Genomic DNA, 26,398 nt, shown 5'->3' with positions numbered 1-26,398 from the left:
GTGATGGAACGGACGCGCGTTACCCACTTTGTGACCCCTTCTGGCAAGTTGATTCCGTCAACCCTCGTGTCAAATTCTTCTAAGCATGTCTTTTCTGTCGACCCATAACTCATGAATTGAGGACGATGGCATAAGTGTTCGATCATCCATGTCTGCAATAACACGTTGCTTCCCTCGAAAAAGTCTCCTCATAGGTTGTGAGAGCGCGGAAGATTTCAGCTACTATCATGGGCGCGAGGGTACTGTTGGCCTGAGTAAGCAAAGTGCTAACAACCCCAGATACTCGTATGTCCATATTCCCGTCTTTTCTAGGAAACACCACGAGTCCCAAAAAGGCCACCATAAAAGCAAAACACCTATGTTCTTCCCACTTAAGGCGGTTTCCTTTGCTGCAAATTTTGTTTTCCGACTTGTTGAACCCTCCTATGTGACCATATCTGTTGAATATGAACTGCAAAGTACAAAAACCGGCTGCCAAGTCTGGGTTGTGGACCCCCCTGCTTATTTTCAAAGAGTCTAGGAATCTGTGCACGGCTACGGCCCTTGGAGCAATCAGGTACTAGTGTCTCAGGGGAACTTTAGGACTCCCAATATATCCGGTTATTTCTTCCAATGTTGGGATAAGTTCAAAATATGAGAAGTGAAATACGTTGTGGGCCGGGTCCCTAAATGTAACCAACGCCTTTATGATGTCTTCCCTAGGATTAATCTTCAGCAACCTAGTGAGGCCTCCCAGATATAGATTGACCGTGTCTTGTCCCGATTTACCCAGATCATCCCACCACATATGCAATTCCAAAGGGATCTTGTTCAGGACTGTTATTGGCAAATTCTGACTCGTGCTCATTCTGCACATTTATTAGGGTGGTTAAGCAAAAATCGCGATTCAATTGACTCAACGATAACACAAACACCTTTCTTCTTTTTTTCATTTAAAAATAAAATCCGGTTTTGTCAATACGGCCTTTCAGCACCTCAAGGACGAAGATTTTAAGGCTGTGTTGGCTATTCGGTAAAAACCTTGAAAAACGACCACAGGCGGCTGTTCTTGCAAAAGCAGCCTTCCGGCACCCTTTTAGGGGCATTTCGGCTATTTTTGACAAGGATGGCATCACCCTAATTATTTTCAAATAAAAGTAAAATTTTGTTCTTTTGGCTATTTTCGCAAAAAGTGAAGTTGGACCCGATGGGGGTTACCTACGTATCTCACACCCTGTGAGAATCAAACTGGCGTAGTTTGGGCAGATAAAACGAACTATTTTTGAAAACAAGACTCTTCTTTTTTTTCATTTCATTAGCAAATAAAACAAACTATTTTTGAAAATAAAAACTCTCTCTTTTTTACATTGGCAAATAAAACAAACTATTTTTGTAAACACAAACTTTTTTTTTCTTCTCTTTTTTTCCATTTTCTCGAAAATTCGGCAGAGTTTCGGCACTATTTGGACATTGGTTTTTTTTTTCAAAACAGACTATTAACTCTCTTTAACCCTCATACTGCTATCTCTCTTTCCTCAACCTTTCAGATATTCAAAAGTCGGTCAGCATGCCAGTCTGAAGCAAATAAATGCACAAGTAGCAAGTAAGATGCATCAGGATTGTCTTTTTCATTTTTGGTACACCTGTCCTAGACAGACCCAACTTCTGTGTTGAGCCTCCAAAGTCAAATGCACATTACGCAAACAAACGTTCCAACTAGGGATCCGGCATGAAGCTGAGTTATTCTAGATTTAAAACCTGGGTATTTGTTCTAGACTGTGTACCCGAGCGGATAACTCGAGTCGAGGAGGGGGCTACATACCGGGAACCAAATGTCCATTCGACTTAGTAACTTGTCCGAGACTCTTTCTTATTTCAAGCTATGACACTAACAGAATAGGGAGTCTCGACCAGCGAGCACATCCCCGAAGATGAGAAGAGAAGGGTTTCGTAGCAGTTTATATACAGTCCAGATAATATCAAAGCGGCAAAAAGCGTCACTTAGCACATTAGGCTCAAACATGTAACAAAATCAGATAAAGCCAAATATAACAATTTATCTAAGCTCGAATTCTGAACCCTGAACCAGAGATTCTGGGTTCGATCCCTAGCAGAGTCGCCAGAGCTGTCATACCTCCTTTTTTACCTACACCCACGGAAAGGGTGTATAAATAAGGGTGGGAGTATAAAGGAGTTTTTCCAATTAAAGGACAATCGATACGGGATTTATTATTAAAACGAATTCAGAGTCGCCACTTGGGAGATTAATGGTGTCCCAAGTCACCGGTTGAATCCCGAATCGAGGAAAAGATTGACTCTGTTTAACAGTCCGCGAACCAGAAATGCGGCTAAGGAATTCTGTTAACCCGAGAGAAGGTGTTAGGCATCCCTGAGTTCTGTAGTTCTAGCACGGTCGCTCAACTGTTATATTTGCCCTATTATCTGATTTTAAACACTTTTAAACCTATGTGCATTTTTAAAACTTTAACCACTTTTAGTCATTTTTAGGAATATTGCAACGCTATTAAAACACGTCTCAAACCATGTCACATAAATGCACCCATGGTCTTTGACATATTTTAACATCGTTGAGATTTGGATTTGGGTCACATAAATGCGCACCCGAGTTTAGGAAGGTAAATTATTTAACTAACGCGCCTAGAGCGATTGCGCATTTGCAACTTTGCGAGGGCCATAAAACATTTGCTAAATGGCACGCCTCGATTCCTAATAAGTTAAAATTAGTTAAGTGAGGGCCATACATTATGGGATTCATTTGTGAATGGCACGCCTCACTTTATTTAAAAAAGATTCGTACTCAACTAATTCTGATTTCACACATCTAGAAATTTATAGATCTAATTCTGAAAGCTTCAGTAACAAACGGGAGGCTGCCAATGATATTATGGCCGATCATACAGAGACAAATAGCCAAACCTTTAATGCAATAATGCAGTAGCACCAGACAAAAAAACTGCAGCATATATAAAGTAAAATCTTTATCTAAAGGTAATTGGGCATTGTATTAAAGTGGAATTTATACGTATGGCTAATTATTTGGGATCAATCAACATCTGCTAGTAGTAGTCATCTCTATTGCAAAGGAAGAAGATTCAAAAGGAGGCAATTGTAGGAGACCGTATCACAATAATAGCAAAACAGGAACATGTGCTACTAACCAACGCACCATCAAGGGCGGAGCTTTGTATTTCCGAAAACATGACTTTACAACACGATCGGAATCAGAACCTCAACCGAAGACCGGCAGTAACAAATTGAGAACAAATTTCAGCTCAATACTTCAGAAATCAAGCTAAGCACGCTAGTCGAATTCATTCAAATCAATTAACTTAAACGATCTAGTCCAAGTTCAGCTATAACTCAAACTTTCCAAAATTTTCAGCACTTATGGACCTTAAGCACATCACAGCCACTCTATTGAACACAACCAAGCATGCTTCGCAAATTCGATACATCTGCAATTCCCCACCAGAATTTGATGACAGTGATATAAGTTAAACAGGTTTAAATCTTCTAACATACAAATTACTCAGAAAAAGATTCAATCATATAAAGATAACAAGTGTATCGAAATTTCATGGAGAGGAACAAAAGACACGTTTTATATTATGTCCAAGTAAAACTTGAATTCATAGTTGAATACCTGGTTGGGAAAGAAATGATTGAAAGAGCCAAAGAAAAACACAACAAAGAGGGCTGAAGTTCGGCAAACACGAGCAGAAATTAGATCAGAACCTCGAGCAACAGCTGGGAACTCGACTCGGCACCACGAATCTCGAATTGGACATGAACTCAAACTCAAATATCATTCAAATTCCATTTTTTGCGACAAATAAACCCAGCCAAAAATTCTCTCCCTCCGTCCCAATTTTCTGTAAGTTCTCTCTATTGTGCGTGTGTGTGTGTGTGTGTTCAGCGACTGAAATCCACGAAAAAGATGAAGTTTCGCTAGAGGGGGGCGTTTTTGGCTGACGAAGGTGATGAAGAAAAAGAAGACAGCTCAGGTGTGTTGTTTGGGGTGCCAGCGTTCAGGGGTTTTAGCTCCAGAGGAAGCCATGGAATTTTTTGTTGTTTCTTCTATGAAGACCGTCGATCAGGGGGTGGGTCTCCTGTGTATTTTGTTGAGAAGATGAAGTTACAGGGGAATAGGGTCTTTTGTGCGTAGCTGCTCCTCAGCTTTTTTTTCAGCCTTTTCTTCGTTATCCCCCCTTAGTCTTAGGCTTTTACTCCTTTTTATATTGTAGGTTTTTTTGGTAGGGTTTTAGGTTAAGGTGTATGGGCCTAGGAATTATGGGCTTGGCAATTGTGGGCTAGGTCCAAAATTAGTCCTAAAACTGGGTTGCTCGAGCCCATGTTCTATTTTTTCACTGCGAACGAGATTAAAAATATGGGCCCACTTATTAATTAATTAATCCTTCTATTCAAATAAAACTAACCATTAAAACAAACCTATTTTTGGCATTTTCAAATATCATATTAAAATAAAAATACGATAGTATTTTTATATTTTTTTTTAGACTTTTTTTTAAGATTAAAAATGACTACAAAACATTAACGAACCTATTTTTGTTATTTTGGTTTTCTTGTAATAAAATAAAGTAAACGAGCCAAAATTACTTGAAATATCTATATTATGCCTAAATTAAATATTTTACGCTAATATATAAAAAATCTTGGGGAGGGTCAAAAATCACATGTCTACTAGTTGTGACAAGGCGAAACAGTCGATATTATCAATAAGAAATTGAATGAATTTTTTCCTGAGTTCGGGGGTTAATCCCATTCCCAGGTATACCTTACGATCGGGGAGGTGTTCGATCAAAACAGCTTGCTCCTGATTGTCAATTGTCGATTTCGTTGCATCCAACTCTTCGGGGCAACGAAAGTTCGAGGAGCGAGGAAATCTTCTTCGTCGTCCTCGGGGGTCCGTATGCTCCTAGACACATCCGAGGTCGAGAGTACGGGGATCGGCTCCTCCTGGTAAACCACGAACATTTCTTTCGCCGCATGTTGTTCTCCGTATATGGTGGTTATGCCATCCTTTGTCGGAAATTTAATCATCTGGTGCAGAGTTGACAGTACTGCCCTCAGGCGTATTCACGGCCTGCCAAGCAACGCATTATACCTTATATCGCCATTGATGACGTGAAATTTGAGGTTCTGAACCGTGCCAGACGTATCGACTGGAAGGGTGATTTCTCCTTTTGTTACTTTGCCGGTCATGTTTAAGCCGTGGAGGACCTGGGAGGCGGGTATGATCCGATCGAGCAAGCCAAGCTGTTCTACTTCACCTGACCTGATTACATTGGCCGAGCTGCATGGATCCATAAGCACACATTTAACCTGAATGTTGTTTAAAAGAAACAAGATTACCAGCGCATCGTTGTGTGGCTCTGCCAAGGTCTCGAGATCCTCTTCACTGAATGCGAGGGTGTCTTCGGCCACGGGATCTCGGATCGGCCCTTCCATTGTGGCAGATATTTTTGTCCGCTTGATCATGGGCCCTTGGGGAATGTCGGTCCCTCCAATAATCATATAAACGACATGCTGAAGAATCTCTTTCTGAGTCCAAGATAGATTTTGCTAGGTTTCCTGCGGAACTTTTCAGCGCGCTGGTGAACATGAGGAGCGATGACAACGCATTGGGCGTCCTGTGAGATCATACACCTTAGAGGTTGGCTCTGGTGCGTTTACAGGGTTCCGTGGTGGTATACCGACACCTGGAACAGCCACACTATTCTCTCCTCGGTTCTCGAGGTAGTTATTTTTATCTCTATTCACTAAGTTAGGCATTTCGACTTGAAATTTGAAGATCTTGGACAAGAACAGGTGTGAAAGACAACTTGTGTTATGTGATGAAACCAGCAAAAAAATTATCATTATTATTTTTAGCCTCACAGTGGGCGTCAAACTGTTTACCATGACAATGGTAATAACAATTAAATTTGATTATGAGACTCTAAAAATACGTGATCTATTTTTATGCTAGTAGTTAAGCAATTGATGCTATGTGTGTGAGACTTAGAAATGAAATAAGAGTTAAGGATAAGATGATAACCAAACTGATAGGTTAACAATCGGGGCCTCGAGCTTGTCAATTTGGGGGCCTCGAGGTCGATCTCGGAGCTCGGCTGTGAGCTATCAAAGATGATCGAGGTATGACTAACAGTTATAATAAAATCAACGAAGGCTCTTTATGGCCAATGATAAGCAATAAATGATGAACAATAATGAAGATTGTAAATGGAAGTAATAATTTCAAGAGAGTATGTTAGAAAGCACAGAAAATGCTCTTGCTTATTTAGTATGGAGCAATCAATCCTTACAATATGGTAAGGACCCCCTTTATATAAAAAAATGTGGGATCCTATCATAGTGCAAACGCATTTATTACAAAGATATGGAGATGAGACAGCTAGTCGACGTCATGATGCCGTCTCAGACGAGCCTAACAGACTTTGGGAACTCCCCTCTTTTCCAATATAGTCGTTGGTCCGCATTGCCCCGAGGTCGAGCATCGACAGCCCTCGAAGGTGAACCTTGACCCCAGTCTCGAGCCTTGGGAATGTACGTTCGCGGGGCATCATAATAACGAGGAAATTGGACCCTTCGAATTCACCGTGCATACAATGGTTGTATACCAACGCGACAGCGGGCACATGAATAATATGATAAATGAAAAATATTTTAGATGCGGAATCAATAAATAATTTTTTTCTTCAGAAAATAAAAAAATATGCTGACCTGCATTTTTTACTCCATCTTTCTCACTTAACCATTGTTACATATTATGTTTACTTATATCTCAATTTACCACTTATTACGTTTATTTATCTTAGTTTATCACTATACTATAGTGTGATGATCCAATTGGTCGTTTTTGAGATCTAAAATTTCTTTTCTCTATTTGAGACCTCTCATATGTTCATTAGTAATATATGAATTGTGGGTATGGTGGCACGGGTTCCGAGGGATTTGAAGCCTTATGGAACACTTGAACTAGAACTTAAAGCCTTAAATTACGAGAATTGACCAAAGTTAATATTTTGAGTAAACAAACTTAGATTCATGATTTGAAAGTTTCATTAGGTTCGTATGACAATTTTGGACTTAATTATATGTTCAAAGTAGGATCCGAGGGGTTAGGGTATGATTCGACACTATCCAAAAAAGTTGTAAACTTATGAGTTCATAAATTGGATTTGAACTTTAATTTTGAGTTGTGATGTTTCTATATATGTTTTGAACCCTTGAACAAGTTCGTATAGAATATTTAGGCAAGATTCAAAGTCCAAATTGGACTCGACTAAATTCAGACTTCTTAGCTATAACTAAGTAAATTGTGTTCTTTTGCGTGGAAAAAGTATAACACCCCATGCAAGACAAAAGTTTGTAATTCCTCGGTCTTAATTTATGTAGCAGTAATAGATTCAGCATCGAGTATAAAAAGAAAATAAATTTTTGAAATTTATGATCTAAAGTAAGCCATATACGTTTGCGTAATTACAAACCATCTCATTAAGATAAAATAAAAAGTTTAAAGTTAAAATATTTTTAAATAAAAAAATATGTCATTCTTTATTAGATAAGCTAATTAAAGAAAAGTATATCAGATAAAATGGAACAAAGGAATATCAAGATTAATTGATCTACTTTCAAATTCAAGTATTACCTCAGCTCAACAAGAATAATTTTTTTTGGGGGGTAAGTAATTAATTTGGTATTTGTTTAGACTTTACCCTTACCTTTTGTGAGCTAAAGAGGCTGGTTCCAATAGACCGTCGATTTAAAAAAGCCTTTTCAAAAGAGGTTTGTAAAATACAGGAATTAAAAAAAGATGAAAATACTAAAAAAGAAAAAGGAAAAATATTATAATAGTAGTAAAGAAACCAAAGCAAAAGAAGCAACAATAGTAATAAAATTAAAGAGTAAGATGATGATGGTGATGACAATGATAATACTAATAATACTAATAATAATAATGATGATGATGATGATGATGATGATGATGATGATGATGATGATGATGATGGGGAGAAGAGGGAGAAGATAAGGTGATCTAAACTAGAACTATGTTCTTCCACAGAAAAGAGAGAAATCACTCGACGACCTACTAACATTCTACTCTAATCCTCGACTTTCATGCTCTTCTATCTCGGGTCGTGTCCTAGGTAAGTTGAAAATGTGGCATGTCTAATTACCTCTCTCCAATTCTTCTTCGGTCTACCTCTACTCTCCTTAGACCTATCATTGCCAACCTCTCGCACTAGGGCATCCATGCTCCTCCTCTTTACATACTAAAAGTATCCCAGTCGCACTTCTCGCATCTTGTCCTCCACAGAGGTCACTCCCACTCTGTCGTGAATATCTTTGTTCCTATTCTTATCTCTCCTAATATGTCCGCCATATCACCTGAAATTACTTAATTTTGTCATCTGTCACTCACCATTTAATTTTTTAAAAGGTCCAAATTTACCCCGATCAACTTTTGAGTATAGTTCAGAATTACAAGCTAGAAAAATAATAGTATTAAATCAAAGTCTACGGAGGACGAAGTTGCTCAATCTCGCATGCCGTATAGTATAGGGGCAACTTCGCCCCTTCTCCGAATATTCGACCATTTTTTCTCATAAAATTCTATGTCTCTCCATCACAACATCAGATTTGAACTTTCTACATTTTTTTTTCTTCACTTGTGACAAAAAATACACTGTTTTAATTCCATGACGTGCTTCACTGGGTGTGACTTTGGCTTTTTAAGTCTTTGTCGGTCTTCTTCTGCTTGTCTATATAAGAAGCAGCCTAATGGTTCCTTAAACACACAATTTCAGCTCAAGTGTTTCTTACTCTCTCATTTCCATTTTAGCTATGACTTTATGCATTAAAAATGGCTTTCTTGCAGCTGCCCTTGTACTTGTTGGGCTGTTAATTTGCAGTATCCAAATGATAGGTCTCTCTCTCTCACACACACACACTTTCTCTCATGATACATGTACATGCACCTTGTATGATGCGGATCAACTTATGTACACTAATAGCGTAAATAATTTTTACAATATATATTAGGATTAATATATTTTAACATGTTGTGTCAGGTAATCTACCTTATTTATTAAGTCACTTATTATGAATAGTTACTTATAGTTACTTCTGGGTGACCCGACACTATAATGTTGGCTAGAGAAGAACTTAAATAGAGAATCATGGTTAGTGAGAATATTCATTTATTCGACACCAACTTATTTGGGGACTGAAACTTCTTTGTAATATACTCTTTTTCTTACAATCCAGGGGCACAATCTATTGGAGTATGCTATGGAAAACATGCAAACAATTTACCATCAGACCAAGATGTTATAAACCTATACAATGCTAATGGCATCAGAAAGATGAGAATCTACAATCCAGATACAAATGTCTTCAACGCTCTCAGAGGAAGTAACATTGAGATCATTCTCGACGTCCCACTTCAAGATCTTCAATCCCTAACTGATCCTTCAAGAGCCAATGGATGGGTCCAAGATAACATAATAAATCATTTCCCAGATGTTAAATTTAAATATATAGCTGTTGGAAATGAAGTCTCTCCCGGAAATAATGGTCAATATGCACCATTTGTTGCTCCTGCCATGCAAAATGTATATAATGCATTAGCAGCAGCAGGGTTGCAAGATCAAATCAAGGTCTCAACTGCAACATATTCAGGGATCTTAGCGAATACCTACCCGCCCAAAGATAGTATTTTTCGAGGAGAATTCAATAGTTTCATTAATCCCATAATCCAATTTCTAGTACAACATAACCTTCCACTCTTAGCCAATGTCTATCCTTATTTTGGTCACATTTTCAACACTGCTGATGTCCCACTTTCTTATGCTTTGTTCACACAACAAGAAGCAAATCCTGCAGGATATCAAAATCTTTTTGATGCCCTTTTGGATTCTATGTATTTTGCTGTAGAGAAAGCTGGAGGACAAAATGTGGAGATTATTGTATCTGAAAGTGGCTGGCCTTCTGAAGGAAACTCTGCAGCAACTATTGAAAATGCTCAAACTTACTATGAAAATTTGATTAATCATGTGAAAAGCGGGGCAGGAACTCCAAAGAAACCTGGAAAGGCTATAGAAACTTATTTATTTGCCATGTTTGATGAAAATAATAAGGAAGGAGATATCACAGAGAAACACTTTGGACTCTTTTCTCCTGATCAGAGGGCAAAATATCAACTCAATTTCAATTAATTAATGCATGGTAACATTTATTGATATATATAGTTATATGAGTAATAAGGAGAAGTAGAACTGCTATGTTTTTCTCTTCAATTGAAAATGTAACTCTGGTTTCACTTTGATATTTATATGACATATTTATTGAGATCTTGTCTTTTGTTTTAAATTCTTGCCTTCTATTGGCAAATATCTGCGTAATTTTCATTTGTTTTAAAAATTACTAAGCCTCAAAAGAGTGACTACCAATATATTCTTGATTATTAATATTCCCCGTGCTTGGGGGACCGGGTGAGGTGGGGGGTGGGGGGATGACGAAAAAAGTTAATGAAAAACCGGTTTGCATTGGATGCTCTTTTTAACCTCCCCAAAATATGATGGTTTTGTTGTCTTGGAGAGTGTTTAAGCTACTTCTTCTCAAGAATTTTCTGGGTCAGTTCTTAACGTAATTGCTTTTAATTTCTTAATTATCGGTAACCCTTCGAAACAAAAGGAAAATTAAGCTAGGAGATGACTCGTATTCATAATGTTTATCTTGGATCAACCCCGCCTTTATATTTCATACGATGTTTTTCATTGAAGAGGATGAACTAGACTTTTTTTATCATCGCACCCAAGGCAAATCAAAACAAAGATCTTCCACCAATATTTTTATTCTCTTGGCCCGCTATGATACTGGTAATAAAGAGATCTCTTTTTTTCCTCCAACACGGTTTCATTTTCCCTTCAAGGTTTCTTTATTTCTACTAGTTTTTAAGTAAGCAATTTGCAGGAAGTAAAAAAGTATTTGCTTTCGAAATCCACTCCTGAAGTCGCGTCACTAAAATAAAGTATTTTCGAGTTATTTTTTGTCGAAAACTCTCCTTCCGTCTTAGTTAGAAATATTAAATTTAGCATTTATTGAGTTGGAAAGATACTTGTAGATTCTATAGCAACACATAAAGTTAGGAAAACGTAGTTTCTTAACTTTGTTGGCCATGTAACGGTTGCTAAATTGTCCGCAGCGCCATTGCAACTACGTTATGCAATGTAATTTGCTCCATAGCACTATAAGAAACAACATTGACAAAGTCAAATGATGTATTTATTAATATTAGTCCTTGTTGTCTTTTTCTCAACTTTAAAAAATAGGGCTCCATGTGACCTATAGGTCACGGGTTTGAGTTGTAGAATCAGTCACTGACACTTACATCAAGGTAGACTGCCTATACTATAGCCTTAGGAGTACGGTCCTTCTCAGACCCTACGCGAACACATCATACTTTATACATCAAACTGCTCTTTTAATAGGTATGTAGTCTAAATAGTCTGAATCGACTAGCTAGCTGTATAATAGAGATCTCATAGCTAGAGCAATTAAAGAATAGATAGAGAAAAGGATTAATATGAAAGCAAACTTCTTCATATCACAAAGTTTGTCTGATGTCAAGTGGAAGAATCTAATCTAAAATGATAGACAATAAGTGAAGTGCGTACTACACATCTCAAGACTATTATAATTTATTTCGGAATAACCTCGTAAACCAAACGGTCCCTTAATGCCTTACACAAGCAGTAAGGGATATAATCTCTAACACTCATTAATTCTTTAATTTCAAGCATGGGATAAGTGAATTTTCTTGATATTTAGGTGAGAGAATTGGTGGGAACAAGAGACTTGATCGGCTTTTCCATATAGAATAACTTTAATCTTGTTCATGTTTTCTAATTGCATGGAATTCCAAACATCATTGACGTATGAATTCCACAATTGTTATATTCGTCTGTCAAATCTGAAACTTGACTTCCATATGATTGTGTTGAATTGTCAAATTAATGGGTATAGTAAAAAAAGATAGATCATAGTAAAAAGAAGGAAAATTTGTCACGACCCATCGATGGGTCGCGATGGGCACACGGTACCTTACTCAATCGAGTACCGATATAACATATCTTGCATATCATTCTATCATAAGTAAATGAACCGGAGTAAAGCATGAGGGAATATAAACTTATACATATGAAGTACGGGCCTATAAGGCCGGCATGATTTTTTAAATACTCGTACAAGGTCATACAAGTATCTGTATACATGACATCTGTCTACAAGCCTCTAAGAATACATAATATGATAAAGGTCGGGACAGGGTCCCGTCATACCAATCAATACATTTACTAATTATACTGACCAAAGAAGCAACTCCGGAGTAAATGGAGCGCACCGACACCTTCCGCTGAGCTAGTAGCCTACTTGGAGGACTCTCGACCTGTCTATCAGGACCTGCGGGCATGAAACGCATCGCCCGCAGGCAAAAAGGACGTCAGTAATGTACCGAGTATGTAAGGAATAAAAATCAGTGACTAGTAGACATGAGAGAAACATGGAGTAAAAGACTCAACATGTATATCTGAATAACTCTGTGAATTATTTAATATTATAATGTCGTGCATATGCATATAAATGTCATACCATGCATAGGTATATGCGTTCATAACATCATCAAGCCTCAGAGGGCATCTCATCATATCATCTCGGCCACTATGGGCATATCGTCAACATATACTAGCTGATCAGGTGGTAGTGCATATATAATGTGCTATCCCATATACATATATACGCGTATATAACACATATATATATATATATATATATATATATATATATATATATACATATATACGCGTATATAACACCATCTGGTCATGGGTCAATGTACATGTAAATGAATGCAATGCGTGAGGAGCACGTTAATAAAATCTTTTGGAACGTCATAAGACCATTATGCCTCTGATTAATATCATAAAATAAACTTTACCAACTTACATATTTCTGAGACCCATGAACAGATGATAGAATAATATGATACATGGGAGAATAGGAATATACACATCTCTAGCATTTCTACGAATAGAGTAATTTATGGAAGTGGTGCATTTGCTCGTTTCACTTGTCCCGTATAGATCATGCCAAAAGAAAGAAGGGATAACCTTAACATACGTGAGTCGATTCTCTTGACAATCCTCTTAACACACGTTAATTGCGGCAAAATACGGAACAAGCCATATGAATCGAAGCAATCACGTTGTTATGCGAAGGAAACCTTGGCCGAAACTTTTCCTTAGAAACTTAGCAATAACGTTTCTATGCAAGGAGATTTTTAGAAAATGATTTAATATTACTATGTAAGGAGGCTTGGACTGTTAGAAAGAATGTTACTATGTAAGGGATATTTGCTGAAAATTTTTTAAATATCATTTGAGCAATACACTTTAAGCTTAAGAGAGGTAACGTTTCATGTTGAACCAAAGAATGTGACCTTTATCTTTAAGTGGGCCCTACGTAGGATGACTAAGCCACTTTAGATGCTCCAAAGTGTGACATTTAGGCAAGAGTTAAAGAGTCATCTTAATTTAAAGTGGGGCTTCCACGTTCTTGCCCTTAGGCTTATCTTAAAGACTTATTTTTTTTTATTATCTTATTTAACTACTTAATCCCCATTAACCAATAATCAATCAATTACCCATATAATTAAGAATTATCTTCACCTACTTAAAATACTACTCACTTTTAATACACTTTATACACCTTACTATCATGGTCATGTGGTACCTTGTATGGTACTAGTCCATAAATACCGGGTATTTTAGCTCAGGCCGTATTTTATTCCAAAATATCAAACTTCGACGAAATTCATTTTCTTTGATTTGCTTACCCTCTCACCTTCACGAATTTACTCATTACTTTTTTGAAATAGCATAATGCTTATAATCTCAAAATAATCTCTTCCCGAACTTACATCGATTAACTTACGACGAAATTTTAATGTACAAAAATGCGGGACGTAACATCTCGTAACTATTGCTACCTTCTTTCATGCAGCTTGTACGATTATGACCTTGTAAGTGCGCCTATACGACTCTTCTCTCCTTTTTCTTCCGGATTTAATCCAATCTCTAGGCCTTAATTTGTGAACATATACAGAGCTTGACAAGATGCCCCTCTAGGCATCTATAGGTATACTAAAGTTCTTCGCCCGATACTTTGTTGAACTTACAAAATATTGTTGTACCTTATTTCATAGATCTGTTTATCCATCTGTATGACTTTACTGCATCAAGATAGGTCATACTATACAGTTACTCTTACTTTGATTTATCATTGCTGAGGTTTGCTACCAATTTCTAGCTTACCCTTATTGCTTATCCTATATGCATAAGTCTAAGTCATTTAATGTTTCCTCATTATTGTCCATCTTAAGAGTGACGACCTAACCTCATTTTATATGTTGTAACTTTTATCAAACCATTGTTGATTCACCTCAATATCGATCAACATTCCATCACTGATAACTGAAACTTCTTACGTAATATCTTGCCACTAGGGCTTACGTCTCATTGGGAACATCTGAAGTCATTAGACCGACCCACCTAGGGGGGATACCATAATTTTATAACCGTATTTAAGTATCCCAATGTGATTTACCTTACATGGGTATTTTAATCCCGTACAATTCATGAAATCCTCTTCAAATCATTAATCAATCGAAGGGCCAAACATCATCCTTTACCCGTCACAATTATACCCTCATTCTACTGCCAGGGCAGCATTCCATTTCTTCCAAATGCTACTAGTCTTAGACTACTTTGGGTTCATTCAGGCTATACTGAGCTTTGTATAACTTAGAGAAACCACAACTCTCTTGTTTTCCTGGGCTTAATCCCGAGGAATTATCAATTTTAGTCACCTTCTCACATGTCTTTTCTTATCTTTACTCCTGTCTTCCTAAAACCTTGTCGCTCCACCATACTTTAGCTTGCGACTGATTTCTTTATGCTTTTTTGGAACCTCAAGCGAGACATCACATCGTCTCAAACTCTTCTTTACTATTTTAACTAAACCTCTCGATACCTAGAAACCATAGGCTTGAAGGTATGCCACTGTCGATGCCGCTATCGATACTAAATCCCAGTGCCTCTAGCCTTCTATTCGAAGTATGGACTATTCCCAATCTTCTACATTTGAGTATCTCGTACGTTGTTCATTTTTACCTTACTTACCTTAAAATCTCGCATCACATATTCTATCTCTTTCATGACCTCCCTTCTTCATTGGTATAATTCATATCAACGACTTGAAGCTCTATTATAATACTTTCACCTTTGGTGCATACACAATCCGGTGAGAGCTTCATACTGACTTCTTATGCCGTTATAGAATATGGCTACTATACTATCTCTCATGTACCTCTGATATCTAAGAGTGATTATATAAACGACCTGGCCGGTCGTTTCATGAGTTACTGCTTCGTTTTTCCCATTTCTACTTTTTTATGTCTTTTTCAGCTGTATTATGTGGTATTGGGTTGGTTGGTTCGGGTTCAGAGTAGTTTTGTAGAGGAATGAGACACTTAGTCTCTTAAGTTGGTCATTTAGTTGGAAACGTCAACCGGAAGTTGACATGTCAGTAAATAATCTCAGAATTTGGTTTTTATGATTCAGATAGCTTCGTGAGGTGATTTGGGACTTAGTAGCATATTCGAGATGTAATTTGGAGGTCCGTGTTAGATTTAGGCTTGAATTGGCGAAATTCAAATTTTTGCATTTTCCGGTTGGTAGTGGAAATTTTGATATCGGGGTCGTAATGGAACTCTGGAAATTGGAGTAGGTCCGTTGTGTTATTTGGGATGTGTGTGCAAAATTTTAGGTCATTCGGACGAGGTTTAATAGACTTTTTGATTGAATTCGGAATTTGGAAGTTTTGAAATCCTTAGGCTTGAATCCGAGGGTGATTTGATGTTTTGATGTTTCTTTGAGAATTTCGTAGGTTAGAACAAGTTTGAATGATGTTATGGGATATGTTGGCATGTTTGGTTGAGGTCCTAAGGGCCTCGGGTGTTTTTTGGATGCCCAACAGGACATTCTCGGACTTGAGGAGTTAGCAGTTTTGCTGGTATTCTATTGCAGACGTTTTGCTCGTCGCGATCGCGTGGAGGAGTTCGCGATCGAGTAGGCTTATTTAGGGCAAATTTGGAGTTGTTCTATGCAATCACAGAGAGGAGTTCGCGATCGCGTATATATGAGAGGTTGTGCTTCGCAAACGCGTGTCCAGGGTCGCGTCCGCGTAGAAGGAGGTGAGTTGGTGTTTAGTGGAGGTGGTTGCTCTATGCGACCGCGTGAGGTAGGTCGCGATCACGTAGGTTTGGGTGGTTGAGGTTCGCGAGCGCGTGGAGGTTTACACAATCGCGTAAGGTAAGTTGAGGGGCAGTCTACTATTGTGCTTCGCGATCGCGAAGCAGTTCCCGCGATGGCGATGAAGGAAATTTTACCTAGGCAGAATGTTTAACTAGCCATCTTCGCGATTTTTAGGTCATTTCTCACCATTGTTGGCCAGATTTGAAGCTTTTTGAGAGGTATTGAAGAGGGATTCTAAGGCAAACACATGGAGGTAATATTTTTGAATTCAATACTCGATTCTATGATGATTTCTAACTAATTAGACATGAAATTAGTTGGATTTAAAGCCTAAAATTAGGGAATTAGGGCTTGAAATTGGAGAGTGTAAATAGGGTATTTGAGGGGACATTTGAGGTCTGATTTTGATGTTTTTGGTATGTATGGACTCGTGGGAGGATAAGGATTCTACTGATGTATTTTTTCCGGATTTCGAGACGTGGGTCCGGGGCCGAGTTATACCAATTTCGGGATTTTTGATGTAGTTTGATTATTTTCGCGTGAGCTTCGTTCCCTTAGCATATATTGATGTTATGGTTCTGATTTTGGTTAGATTCGGGGAATTTAGAGGCCGAATCGAGAGGCAAGGACGTCGCGGGCTAGAGTTTGGCTTTGCTTGAGGTAAGTAACGCTTCCAAACTTGGTTCTAAGGGTTCGAAACCCCGAACTACGTGTTCTATGATTACTATTGAGGTGATGGGCTTGTGGGCGTGCACCATGAGAATTGCTGCCTGGACCATTCCATGGCACCGCTTAGTAACTCTTTCTTGTTGATATCCGTGTTACTATCATGTGAATAAGGAAATGTGCTGTGAAATCATGCTAGATATCCTGTTAAGGCTTCACATCGATATTGTTGAGACCTGAGAGGTCGTTTCTTGTTGTCATATCATTTGCTTCATTGATATATGTACTCATTCATGTTTATGCATTTTTATATCATGTCTCAGTCTCAGTTATAATATTTGGCACATCATATCATTGTTCGGGCTAGTTTCATGACATTGTGAGCCCGTGAGCGTGAGACTGGGGAGTGATGACTGAGTGAGGCCGAGATCCTGGTTGTGAGTGACAGTATATGGGATCGGGCTACACGCCGTAACGGTTATTTTGAAGATTATGATAGCGTTGGGGCTGTAAGAGCCTCTCCAGAGTCTGTAACACACCTCCAGTGAGCGCAGTTGATGATATTGAGGGATGGATCTTCCCTGGACATGGATCTTGTCCGAATTATTTATACGTGGAGATGGATCTTCTCCATAGTGCTGGAATGGCCTTCCTCGGTACTGGATGACTGCGGTTAGCAACATATATATTCGGGATGGATCTTCCTTAGGTCGGATGGCCATATACAGTACCGAGTGGTTGAGCATTTGTGAGTAGAGGTACATGGAATATTGATCATGCTAGTTGTGCATTGGTACATAGTGAGTTCCTGAGTTTTATACTCCGTATTGTTCAGACTGCATTTATTTATTGTTGAGTTTTTACTTGAACTGCAAGCATGTCTACTTTTCTGTACAGTTAATGATATTACCTGTTGAGATTTGGTTCGTCACTACCTGTCAGTCCATAGTTTGGACTTGTTACTCACTGAGTTGGTGTACTTATGTTACCCCCTGCACCTTGTGTGCAGATCCAGGTATCGCGGGTCACGATAGCGGTTGCTGATCATATCAGTTGGAGATTTTCCTTAGAGATTACGAGGTAGCTGCCTGGCGATCACAGTTCCCCCTTCTCCGTCCTTATCTTCCTCTTAGTACATTTGTTGGATATTCTCATACTATGTTAGTCTTGTTTATTTCAAACAGTTGTAGTATTTTTCTCATGACTTAGTGACACCCGAGGTCGGGCTTGTATTTCTTTCCGCTTGTTTTGATTTCAACTTTTACCTTTTATCACATTTTTGTTAAAAATATGATTTTGTTTTTTAATTTTTATATGAAATATGGAGAATTTGTAAAAAGTTGGCTGGCCTAGATTCACGATAGACGCCATCATGACCGGCTTGGTTTTTTGGTCTCATGAGTCATGAGCAGGTTTAGTAGAGTCTCACAAATTGGTACGGAGACGTCTGTACTTATCCTCGGGAGGCTGCAGAACCTTTAGGAAAAACTTCACATTCTTGAATTCTTGTCGTGCGAATTTGTTGATTCTGGAACTAAACTTCTGTTATTCTATTTTGTCACAGATGGTGAGGACACGTGCTACCGGTCAGGACGGACGACCACCAGTACCACCAGTTAGGGCCACTAGAGGCCGAGGACGCACTCGAGGCTGTGGTAGGGGTAGGGGTGTAGCCCGTACAGCAAGTAGGGCAGCACCTGCAGATCCACCAGCTGCCCTAGTTTATGATCAAGCTCCAACGGGGGATGCTCCAGCAGTACCAGCTCAGGCACCGTCAGTGCGTATTGTTATTACGGGTCTCCAGGAGACCTTGGCTCAAATTCTGACCGTGTGCACCAGTATTGCTCAGGCGGTTGCCATTCCTACCACAACAGCCACTTCTTAAACCAAGGGAGGCACTCAGACTCCCGCCGCCCGTACACCCGAGCAGGTTGTTCAGGGACTGCAGACACCGGAGGTACCACCAACCCAGCCGGTTTCACCTGCTCAGGATTATATGGTTCCAGTTATGTCTGATGACGAGCAGCGTCGATTGGAGAGGTTTGGTAGACTTCAGCCTCCGACTTTTAGTGGTGCAGAGGGCGAGGATGCTCAGGGCTTTTTAGACAAGTGTTAGAGGATGTTACGTACAACGGGTATTCTGGAAACTAGTGGGGTCTCATTTACTACTTTTCAGTTTTCTGGGGCTGTCTTTATTTGGTGGGAGGCATATGAGAGGCGTAGGCCTGTTGGTGTAGCGCCCCTTACTTGGCAGCATTTCTCTACTCTCTTCCTAGAGAAGTATGTGCCGCAGTCCCGTAGGGAGGAACTGCGCAAGCAGTTCGAGCAGTTGTGTCAGGATGATATGAATGTGATGCAGTACGAGATGAGGTTCTCTGAGTTGGCCCATCATGTTGTTTGGTTGGTTCCTACAGATAGGGAGAGGATCAGAAGATTTGTGGATGGCCTCTCTTATCAGTTACGGATTCTTGTGACCAGAGATAGGGTGTCTGGTGCTTCTTTTGAGGAGGTGGTTGACATTGCTCGAGAGATAGAGTCGGTTCGCCACCAGAAGCGAGTTGATAGGGAGGCCAAGAGGACTCGAGGATCTGGTAGTTTTGGTAGTGTCCCTTCACTAGGTCAGTTTCAGCACGGCAGAGGCCGTCCATTCAGATATGCTCAACCAGCCCGTTCGGGCCACCGTGGTGGATCATCTGGCCACGGTTCTCATAGTTCACAATAGGTTCACTCGTCTCTCAGTGCCCTTCCAGCTCAGAGTTTGACTCAGGCACCATCAGTTTAGGGGTTATCTATGCCTGGTTCTTCTAGTGGGCATCCCGGTGCGCGAGGCTCCCTTCAGTCCCCACCGTCATTTGCCAGGATAGGTTGCTTCGAGTGTGGAGATTTGGGTCATATTAAGAAGTTTTGTCCCCGTCTTATGGGAGGTTCATCTCAGTAGAGGAGTCAGCCTTCGAATTCGGCACCAGTTACTTCCCCACCCGTTCATCCAGCTCGGGGTGGAGGTCAGTCAGCTAGGGGTCGCCCTAGAGGGGGAGGTCGATCAGGTGGTTGTCAGACCCGTTTTTATGCCCTCCCAGCCAGACCAGCTGCTATTGCTTCAGATGTTGTGATTATAGGTATTGTCTCAGTCTGCCACAGAGATGCCTCTATATTATTTGATCCTGGTTCCACTATCCCATATGTGTCATCATATTTTGCTCACTATTTGGATACGCCCCGTGAGTCTCTAGTTTCATCTGTTCGTATATCTACTCCGGTGGGCGATACTATTATTATGGATCGTGTATATCGGTCGTGTGTGGTGACTGCTAGGGGGTTTGGATACTCGAATGGACCTCTTGTTGCTTAGTATGGTTGATTTTGATGTGATATTGGGCATGGATTGGCTATCTCCGTGTCGTGCTATTCTAGACTGTCATGCTAAGACAGTGACATTGGCTATGTCGGGGTTGCACGGATTGAATGGCAAGGTTCGACGGATTATGTACCTAGCAGAGTGATTTCATTTTTAAAGGCCCAGTGGATGGTTGGGAAGGGTTTTCTTTCTTATCTGGCCTTCGCGAGGGATGTTAGTGCAGAGACTCCTACTATTGATTCAGTTCTGGTAGTGAGGCACTTTCCGGATATGTTTCCTGTAGACCTGCCAAGCATGCCACCGGACAGGGATATTGATTTTGGTATTGATTTGGTACCGGGCACTCAGCCCATTTCTATTCCACTGTATTGTATGGCACCGACGGAGTTGAAGGAGTTAAAGGAGTAGCTTCAGGAACTCCTCGATAAGGGGTTTATTCGGCCTAGTGTGTCACTATGGGATGCGCCTGTCCTATTTGTGAAGAAGAATGATGGTACTATGAGGATGTGCATTGATTACAGGTAGTTGAACAAGGTCACAATCAAGAACAAGTATCCTTTACCTCGAATTGATGATTTATTTGACCAGCTTCAGGGAGCGAGGGTGTTCTCCAAGATTGATCTCCATTTAGGGTATCACCAGTTAAAGATCAAGGACTCGGACATTCTTAAGACAGTTTTTAGGACCTGATATGGTCATTATGAGTTCCTTGTGATGTCTTTTGGGGTGACCAATGCCCTAGCAGCGTTCATGCATTTGATGAACATCGTGTTTCGGCCTTATCTTGACTCATTTTTCATTGTATTCATTGATGATATTTTGGTGTACTCGTGTAGTTAGGAGGAGCACGCGGAGCACTTGAGAGTTGTGTTGCAGCGGTTGAGGGAGGAGAAGCTTTATGCAAAGTTCTCCAAGTGTGAGTTTTGGCTCAGTTCAGTGGCTTTCTTGGGATACGTGGTGTCCAGTGATGGTATTCAAATTGATCCAAAGAAGATATAGGCGGTTCAGAGTTGGCCTAGATCATCCTTAGCCACATAGATTCGTAGATTTCTTGGTTTGGCGGGCTATTACCGTCGGTTTGTTCAGAGATTTTCATCTATAGAATCACCGTTGACCAAATTGACTCAAAAGGGTACTCCTTTCATGTGGTCGGATGAGTATGAGGTGAGCTTTCAGAAGCTCAAGACTGCCTTGACCATAGCTCCAGTGTTAGTTTTGCCATCAGCTTCAGGTTCATATACAGTGTATTGTGATGCTTTGAGAATTGGTATTGGGTGTGTGTTGATGCAGGAGGGTAGAGTGATTGTTTATGCTTCTCGTCAGTTGAAGCCCCATGAGAAGAACTACTCCGTTCATGATTTGTAGTTGGCTGCCATTGTCCACGCATTGAAGATTTGGAGGCATTATCTCTATGGTGTGTCTTGTGAGGTGTTTACTGATCATCGTAGCCTCCAACCCTTGTTCAAGCAGAAAGATCTCAATTTGAGGCAGCGGAGATGGTTGGAGCTGCTAAAGGATTATGATATTACTATCTTGTACCATCCGGGGAAGGCCAATGTAGTGGCCGATGCTTTGAGTAGGAAGGTGGTGAGTATGAGTAGTCTTGCATTTATTCTTGTTGGGGAGAGACCTCTTGCAGTTGATGTTCAAGCCTTGGCCAATTGGTTTGTGAGGTTGGATATTTCGGAGCCCAGTCGGGTCTTAGCTTGTGTGGTTTCTCGGTCTTCCTTGTTTGATCGCATCAGAGAGCGCCGGTATTGAGGAGTATTGGTGATGACGGAGTATTGAGGATGTAGGGTCGGATATGCATGCCCAATGTGGATGGGCTTCGGGAGTTGATTCTAGAGGAGGCCCATAGCTCGATGTATTCCATCCATCCGGTGCCGCGAAGATGTATCAGGATTTGAGACAGCATTATTGGTGGAGAAGACTGAAGAAGGATATTATGGGATTTGAAGCTCGGTGTCTAAATTGTCAGCAAGTGAAATATGAGCATCAGAGACCGGGTGGCTTGCTTCAGCAAATAAATATTCCAGAGTGGAAGTGGGAGCGGATCATCAAGAACTTTGTAGTTGGACTCCCATGGACTTTGAAGAAGTTCGATGCTATTTGGGTGATTGTGGATTGGCTGACCAAGTTCGCGCACTTCATTCCTGTGTGTACTACCTATTCTTCCGAGTGGTTAGCAGAGATTTATATCCGAGAGATTGTTCGCTTGCATAGTGTCCCAATTTCCATCATTTCAGAAAGAGGTACTCAGTTCACTTTGCAGTTTTGGAGGGCCGTGCAGCGAGAGTTGGGTACTCAGGTTGAGTTGAGCACAGCTTTTCACCCTCATACGAACGGGTAGTCCGAGCGCACTATTCAGATATTGGAGGACATGTTGCGCGCTTGTGTCATTGATTTTAGAGGTTCATGGAATCAGTTTCTACCGCTCGTAGAGTTTTCTTATAACAACAGTTATCAGTCGAGTACGCGGATGGTTCCATATGAGGCTTTATATGAGAGACGGTATAGATCTCCAGTTGGTTGGTTTGAGTCGGGTAAGGCTAGGCTTTTGGGTATAGACTTAGTACAGGATACTTTGGAAAAGGTAAAGGTGATTCAGGAACGGCTTCATACAATGCACTCCAGACAAAAGAGTTATGCTGATAGGAAGGTCCGTGATATGTGTCTTACATGGTTTATGAGAAGGTTCTACTGAAGGTTTCACCCATGAAGGGTGTTATGAGATTTGGGAAGAAGAGTAAATTGAGTCCTCGGTTCATTGGGCCTTTTGAAGTGCTTCGGAGGATTGGGGAGGTGGCTTATGAGTTTGCTTTGCCACCCAGCTTGTCGAGTATGCATCCGGTATTTCATGTTTTTATGCTCTGGAAGTATATTGGCGATCCGTCCCATGTTTTGGATTTCAGCACGGTTCAGTTGGACGGTGATTTGACTTATGACATGGAGCCAGTGGCAATTTTGGAGCGTCAAGTTCGAATTAAGTTGGGGATCCCTAATCCGTCAAGTCAAAGTTAGACCAAATACTTACCTCAAGCCAACGGATATTTCAAAGCTTAATCACCACTTTACCTCTCGAATTCCACCACCAATATACTCGTATCTAGTCATACTTAACTTAATAACATCAATAAATGCTAAAGAAATCAATCCTAATGCATAATTATAGATTTTCTAACATTTTCTCCAAAAAGTCAAAACCCGACCCCGAGTCCGCTAGGTCCAAACTCGAAATTTGGACCAAAACCCGATTACCTATTCACCCCCGAGCCCGGATATACAATTGGTTTTGGAATCCGACCTCAATTTGAGGTCTAAATCCCCAAATTTCAAAATTCTTAAATTATACCCAAAAATACCCAATTTTATCATGAAAACCCCTAGATTTGGTGATGAAATCTTGTAAAAAGATGAAATGGACTGAAAGAAATAAGTTAAGAACCATTTACCTATGATTTGGGGACGAACTTGCCCTAGGAAAATCGCCTCTTGGAGTTTAAGTTTTGAAAAATGGGAGAATGAACGAAAAATCTCGTCTAAGTTATATTTTGATTAGTAGCAGATGTTGCAATTGCGAACCTCGCAAATGCGAGACTAGCGTCACAATTGCGAACCTGCCGCATTTCTGCTACTGTCGCAAATGCGAACCTTTGGTCACATTTGCGATGATCCCCCTTCCGTGACTACTTCGCATTTGCGAAGGTTTGTTCGCATTTGCGAACTTTGCTGGCCCAGCCTCTTAGTCACATTTGCGAAGAAAGGCTCGCAAAAGCGGATCCTGCAGGGCTCGCAATTGCAATGTCTGACCTTGCAATTGCGAGATCAGGGGGCCTGCAACATCTGAAGCATACCAACAACATTCCGTAGCATATCCAAAATTCACCGAGCCCTCGGGGCTCCAAACCAAACATGCACACGAGTCTTAATACATCATACGAACTTGCTCGCGTGATCAAATCACCAAAATAACATCTAGAACTATGAATTCAACACCAAAACACATGAAATTTTCAAGATAGTTTCAAACTATCTATTTTCTCAACCAAAGGTCCGAATCACGTCAAATTACTTCTGTTTTTCACCAAATTTCACAGATAAGGTTTAAATATTATAATGGACATGTACCGGGCTCCTGAACCAAAATCCAGGCCTGATACCAACAAGATCAAATCATTATTCAATTTCCAAAAACTATTATATTTTCAATTTAACAATTTTCGTCAAAATTTCATTTCTCGGGATAGGGACCTCGGAATTCAATTTCTTGCATACACCCAAGTCCCATATTTTACTATGGATTCTCTAGGACCATCGGAACATGGGTCCGGTCCGTTTACCTAAAATGTTGATCGAAGTCAACTAAAATCATCTTTTTAAACCAAAAATCATCTTTTCTTAAATTTTTCACGTAAGGGCTTTCTAGATACATGCCCGAACTGCGCATGCAGATCGAGGAGAGATAAAAAGAGGGTTTTGAGGCTTTGGAACACGGATTCGACTTCTAAAATAAGAGATGACCTTTTGGGTCATCATAGAGAGAAACATTGCTTTTTTTATTGATAGTATGTCCTATAGATCCAGTGAAATAAGAGGCAATCCTAAGTATCCTAAAAACTAGGTTAACTAATTACAGAATATTATTATATTTATAAGAAACATGATGTGGCAGAGTGAGTGCACCACACCCAACATAGAAATGAATTTGGGTGCTATATTAGATACTGGGCACTAAGGATAGCACCAACTTTGGGTGCTATATTGGGTATTGGGATTGAATATAGTACCCAAGATAGTATACACTATATCATTGGGTAATTCTATCATATCTTGGAAGACTAAGAAGCAACATACCATATGTAACGACTCGACCGGTCGTTTTGAGACTTGTAACCCTGTTCCCCTATTTACAGCTCATTTTATGCGTAATAGTTTCTATATGACTTGCTGGGGCAGTTGGTTCAGTTCCGGGGAGGTTTCGAAATCAGTTGAGAAACTTAGTCTCTAGGTTGGAACTTAAGTTGAAACGGTTGACCGAATATAAACTTGTGTGTAAATGGCTCCGGAATGGAGTTTTGATTGTTTCGTTAGCATCGTTGGGTGCTTTTGAACTTAGGAGTGTTTCTGATTGTGATTTGGAGGTCCGTAGCTGAATTAGGCTTGAAATGCCGAAAGTTGAAAATTTAGAAGTTTGACCAAGAGTTGACTTTGTGGTTACCGGGCTCGGATTAGGGTTTCGGAAGTTGTAGTAGGTCTGTTGTATCAATTGTGACTTGTGTGCAAAATTCGAGGTCAATCGGACTTGATTTGATAGGTTTTGGCATTGAATGTAGAAGTTAGAAGTTTAAAAGTTCATTAGGCTTGAATCGATGCATGATTTATGGTTTTAGCATTATTCGATGTGATTTAAAGGCTCGACTAAGTTCATATCGTATTTTAGGACTTGTTGGTATATTTCGTTGAGATCACAGGGGGCCTCGAGTGGATTCCGAGTGGTTAACGAATGAAAATTTGAACTTAAAGCATTGCTGGAAAATTTTGCCTTCTGGTGTAATTTCACCTGGGGAGGTCATGGTCGTTGGTACGAAGGGGGAATTGCAAAAATGGCCTGAGAGGATGTGGACTGGGTGCACAGAATCGGCATTTTGGGCGCATTTGTGTAATTGTAGATGCGGTGAGGATGAGCGCAACCGCGGGGATCAGCGCAGGAGCAGGAATGAGGTCGCGCTTGCTTTGCGCAGAAGAGGAGGGTTTCTGTAGGTGCAAAGGTTGGTCCCCAGTGATTTACCGCAGAAATGGGAGAGTTGTCGCTTTAGCGAAGTCGCAGATGCTGGTAAGTTGTCGTAGGTGCGAAAAGCCTAGACAGATTATAAACATTGGGTTTCGAGGGTTTTACCATTTTTTGAGAGGTATTTCGAGGGGTTTCTTTAGGTAAGTCATTTATGGTCATTTTTACTCAATTATTTTTTTTTCCCATTGA

At 40.1% G+C, this 26,398-nt stretch overlaps 1 protein-coding gene across 1 annotated transcript; it reads left to right on the top strand.

Annotated features, from left to right (window-relative positions):
* The first annotated feature begins 8,826 nt into the window (after nt 1-8,826).
* On the top strand, nt 8,827-10,374 carry LOC104225627 (glucan endo-1,3-beta-glucosidase, acidic). Its single transcript, XM_070156279.1, has 2 exons — nt 8,827-8,950; nt 9,292-10,374. The coding sequence occupies exons 1-2, from the start codon at nt 8,869-8,871 to the stop codon at nt 10,239-10,241; spliced, it is 1,032 nt and encodes a 343-aa protein (XP_070012380.1). The 5' UTR covers nt 8,827-8,868; the 3' UTR covers nt 10,242-10,374.
* Nucleotides 10,375-26,398: the final 16,024 nt, after the last annotated feature.

Source organism: Nicotiana sylvestris, chromosome 9 (assembly GCF_000393655.2).
Source record: "Nicotiana sylvestris chromosome 9, ASM39365v2, whole genome shotgun sequence".
Taxonomy (NCBI): domain Eukaryota; kingdom Viridiplantae; phylum Streptophyta; class Magnoliopsida; order Solanales; family Solanaceae; genus Nicotiana; species Nicotiana sylvestris.
Note: the sequence above shows the minus strand (reverse complement) of the source record. Positions and strands in the feature narration are given on the sequence as shown.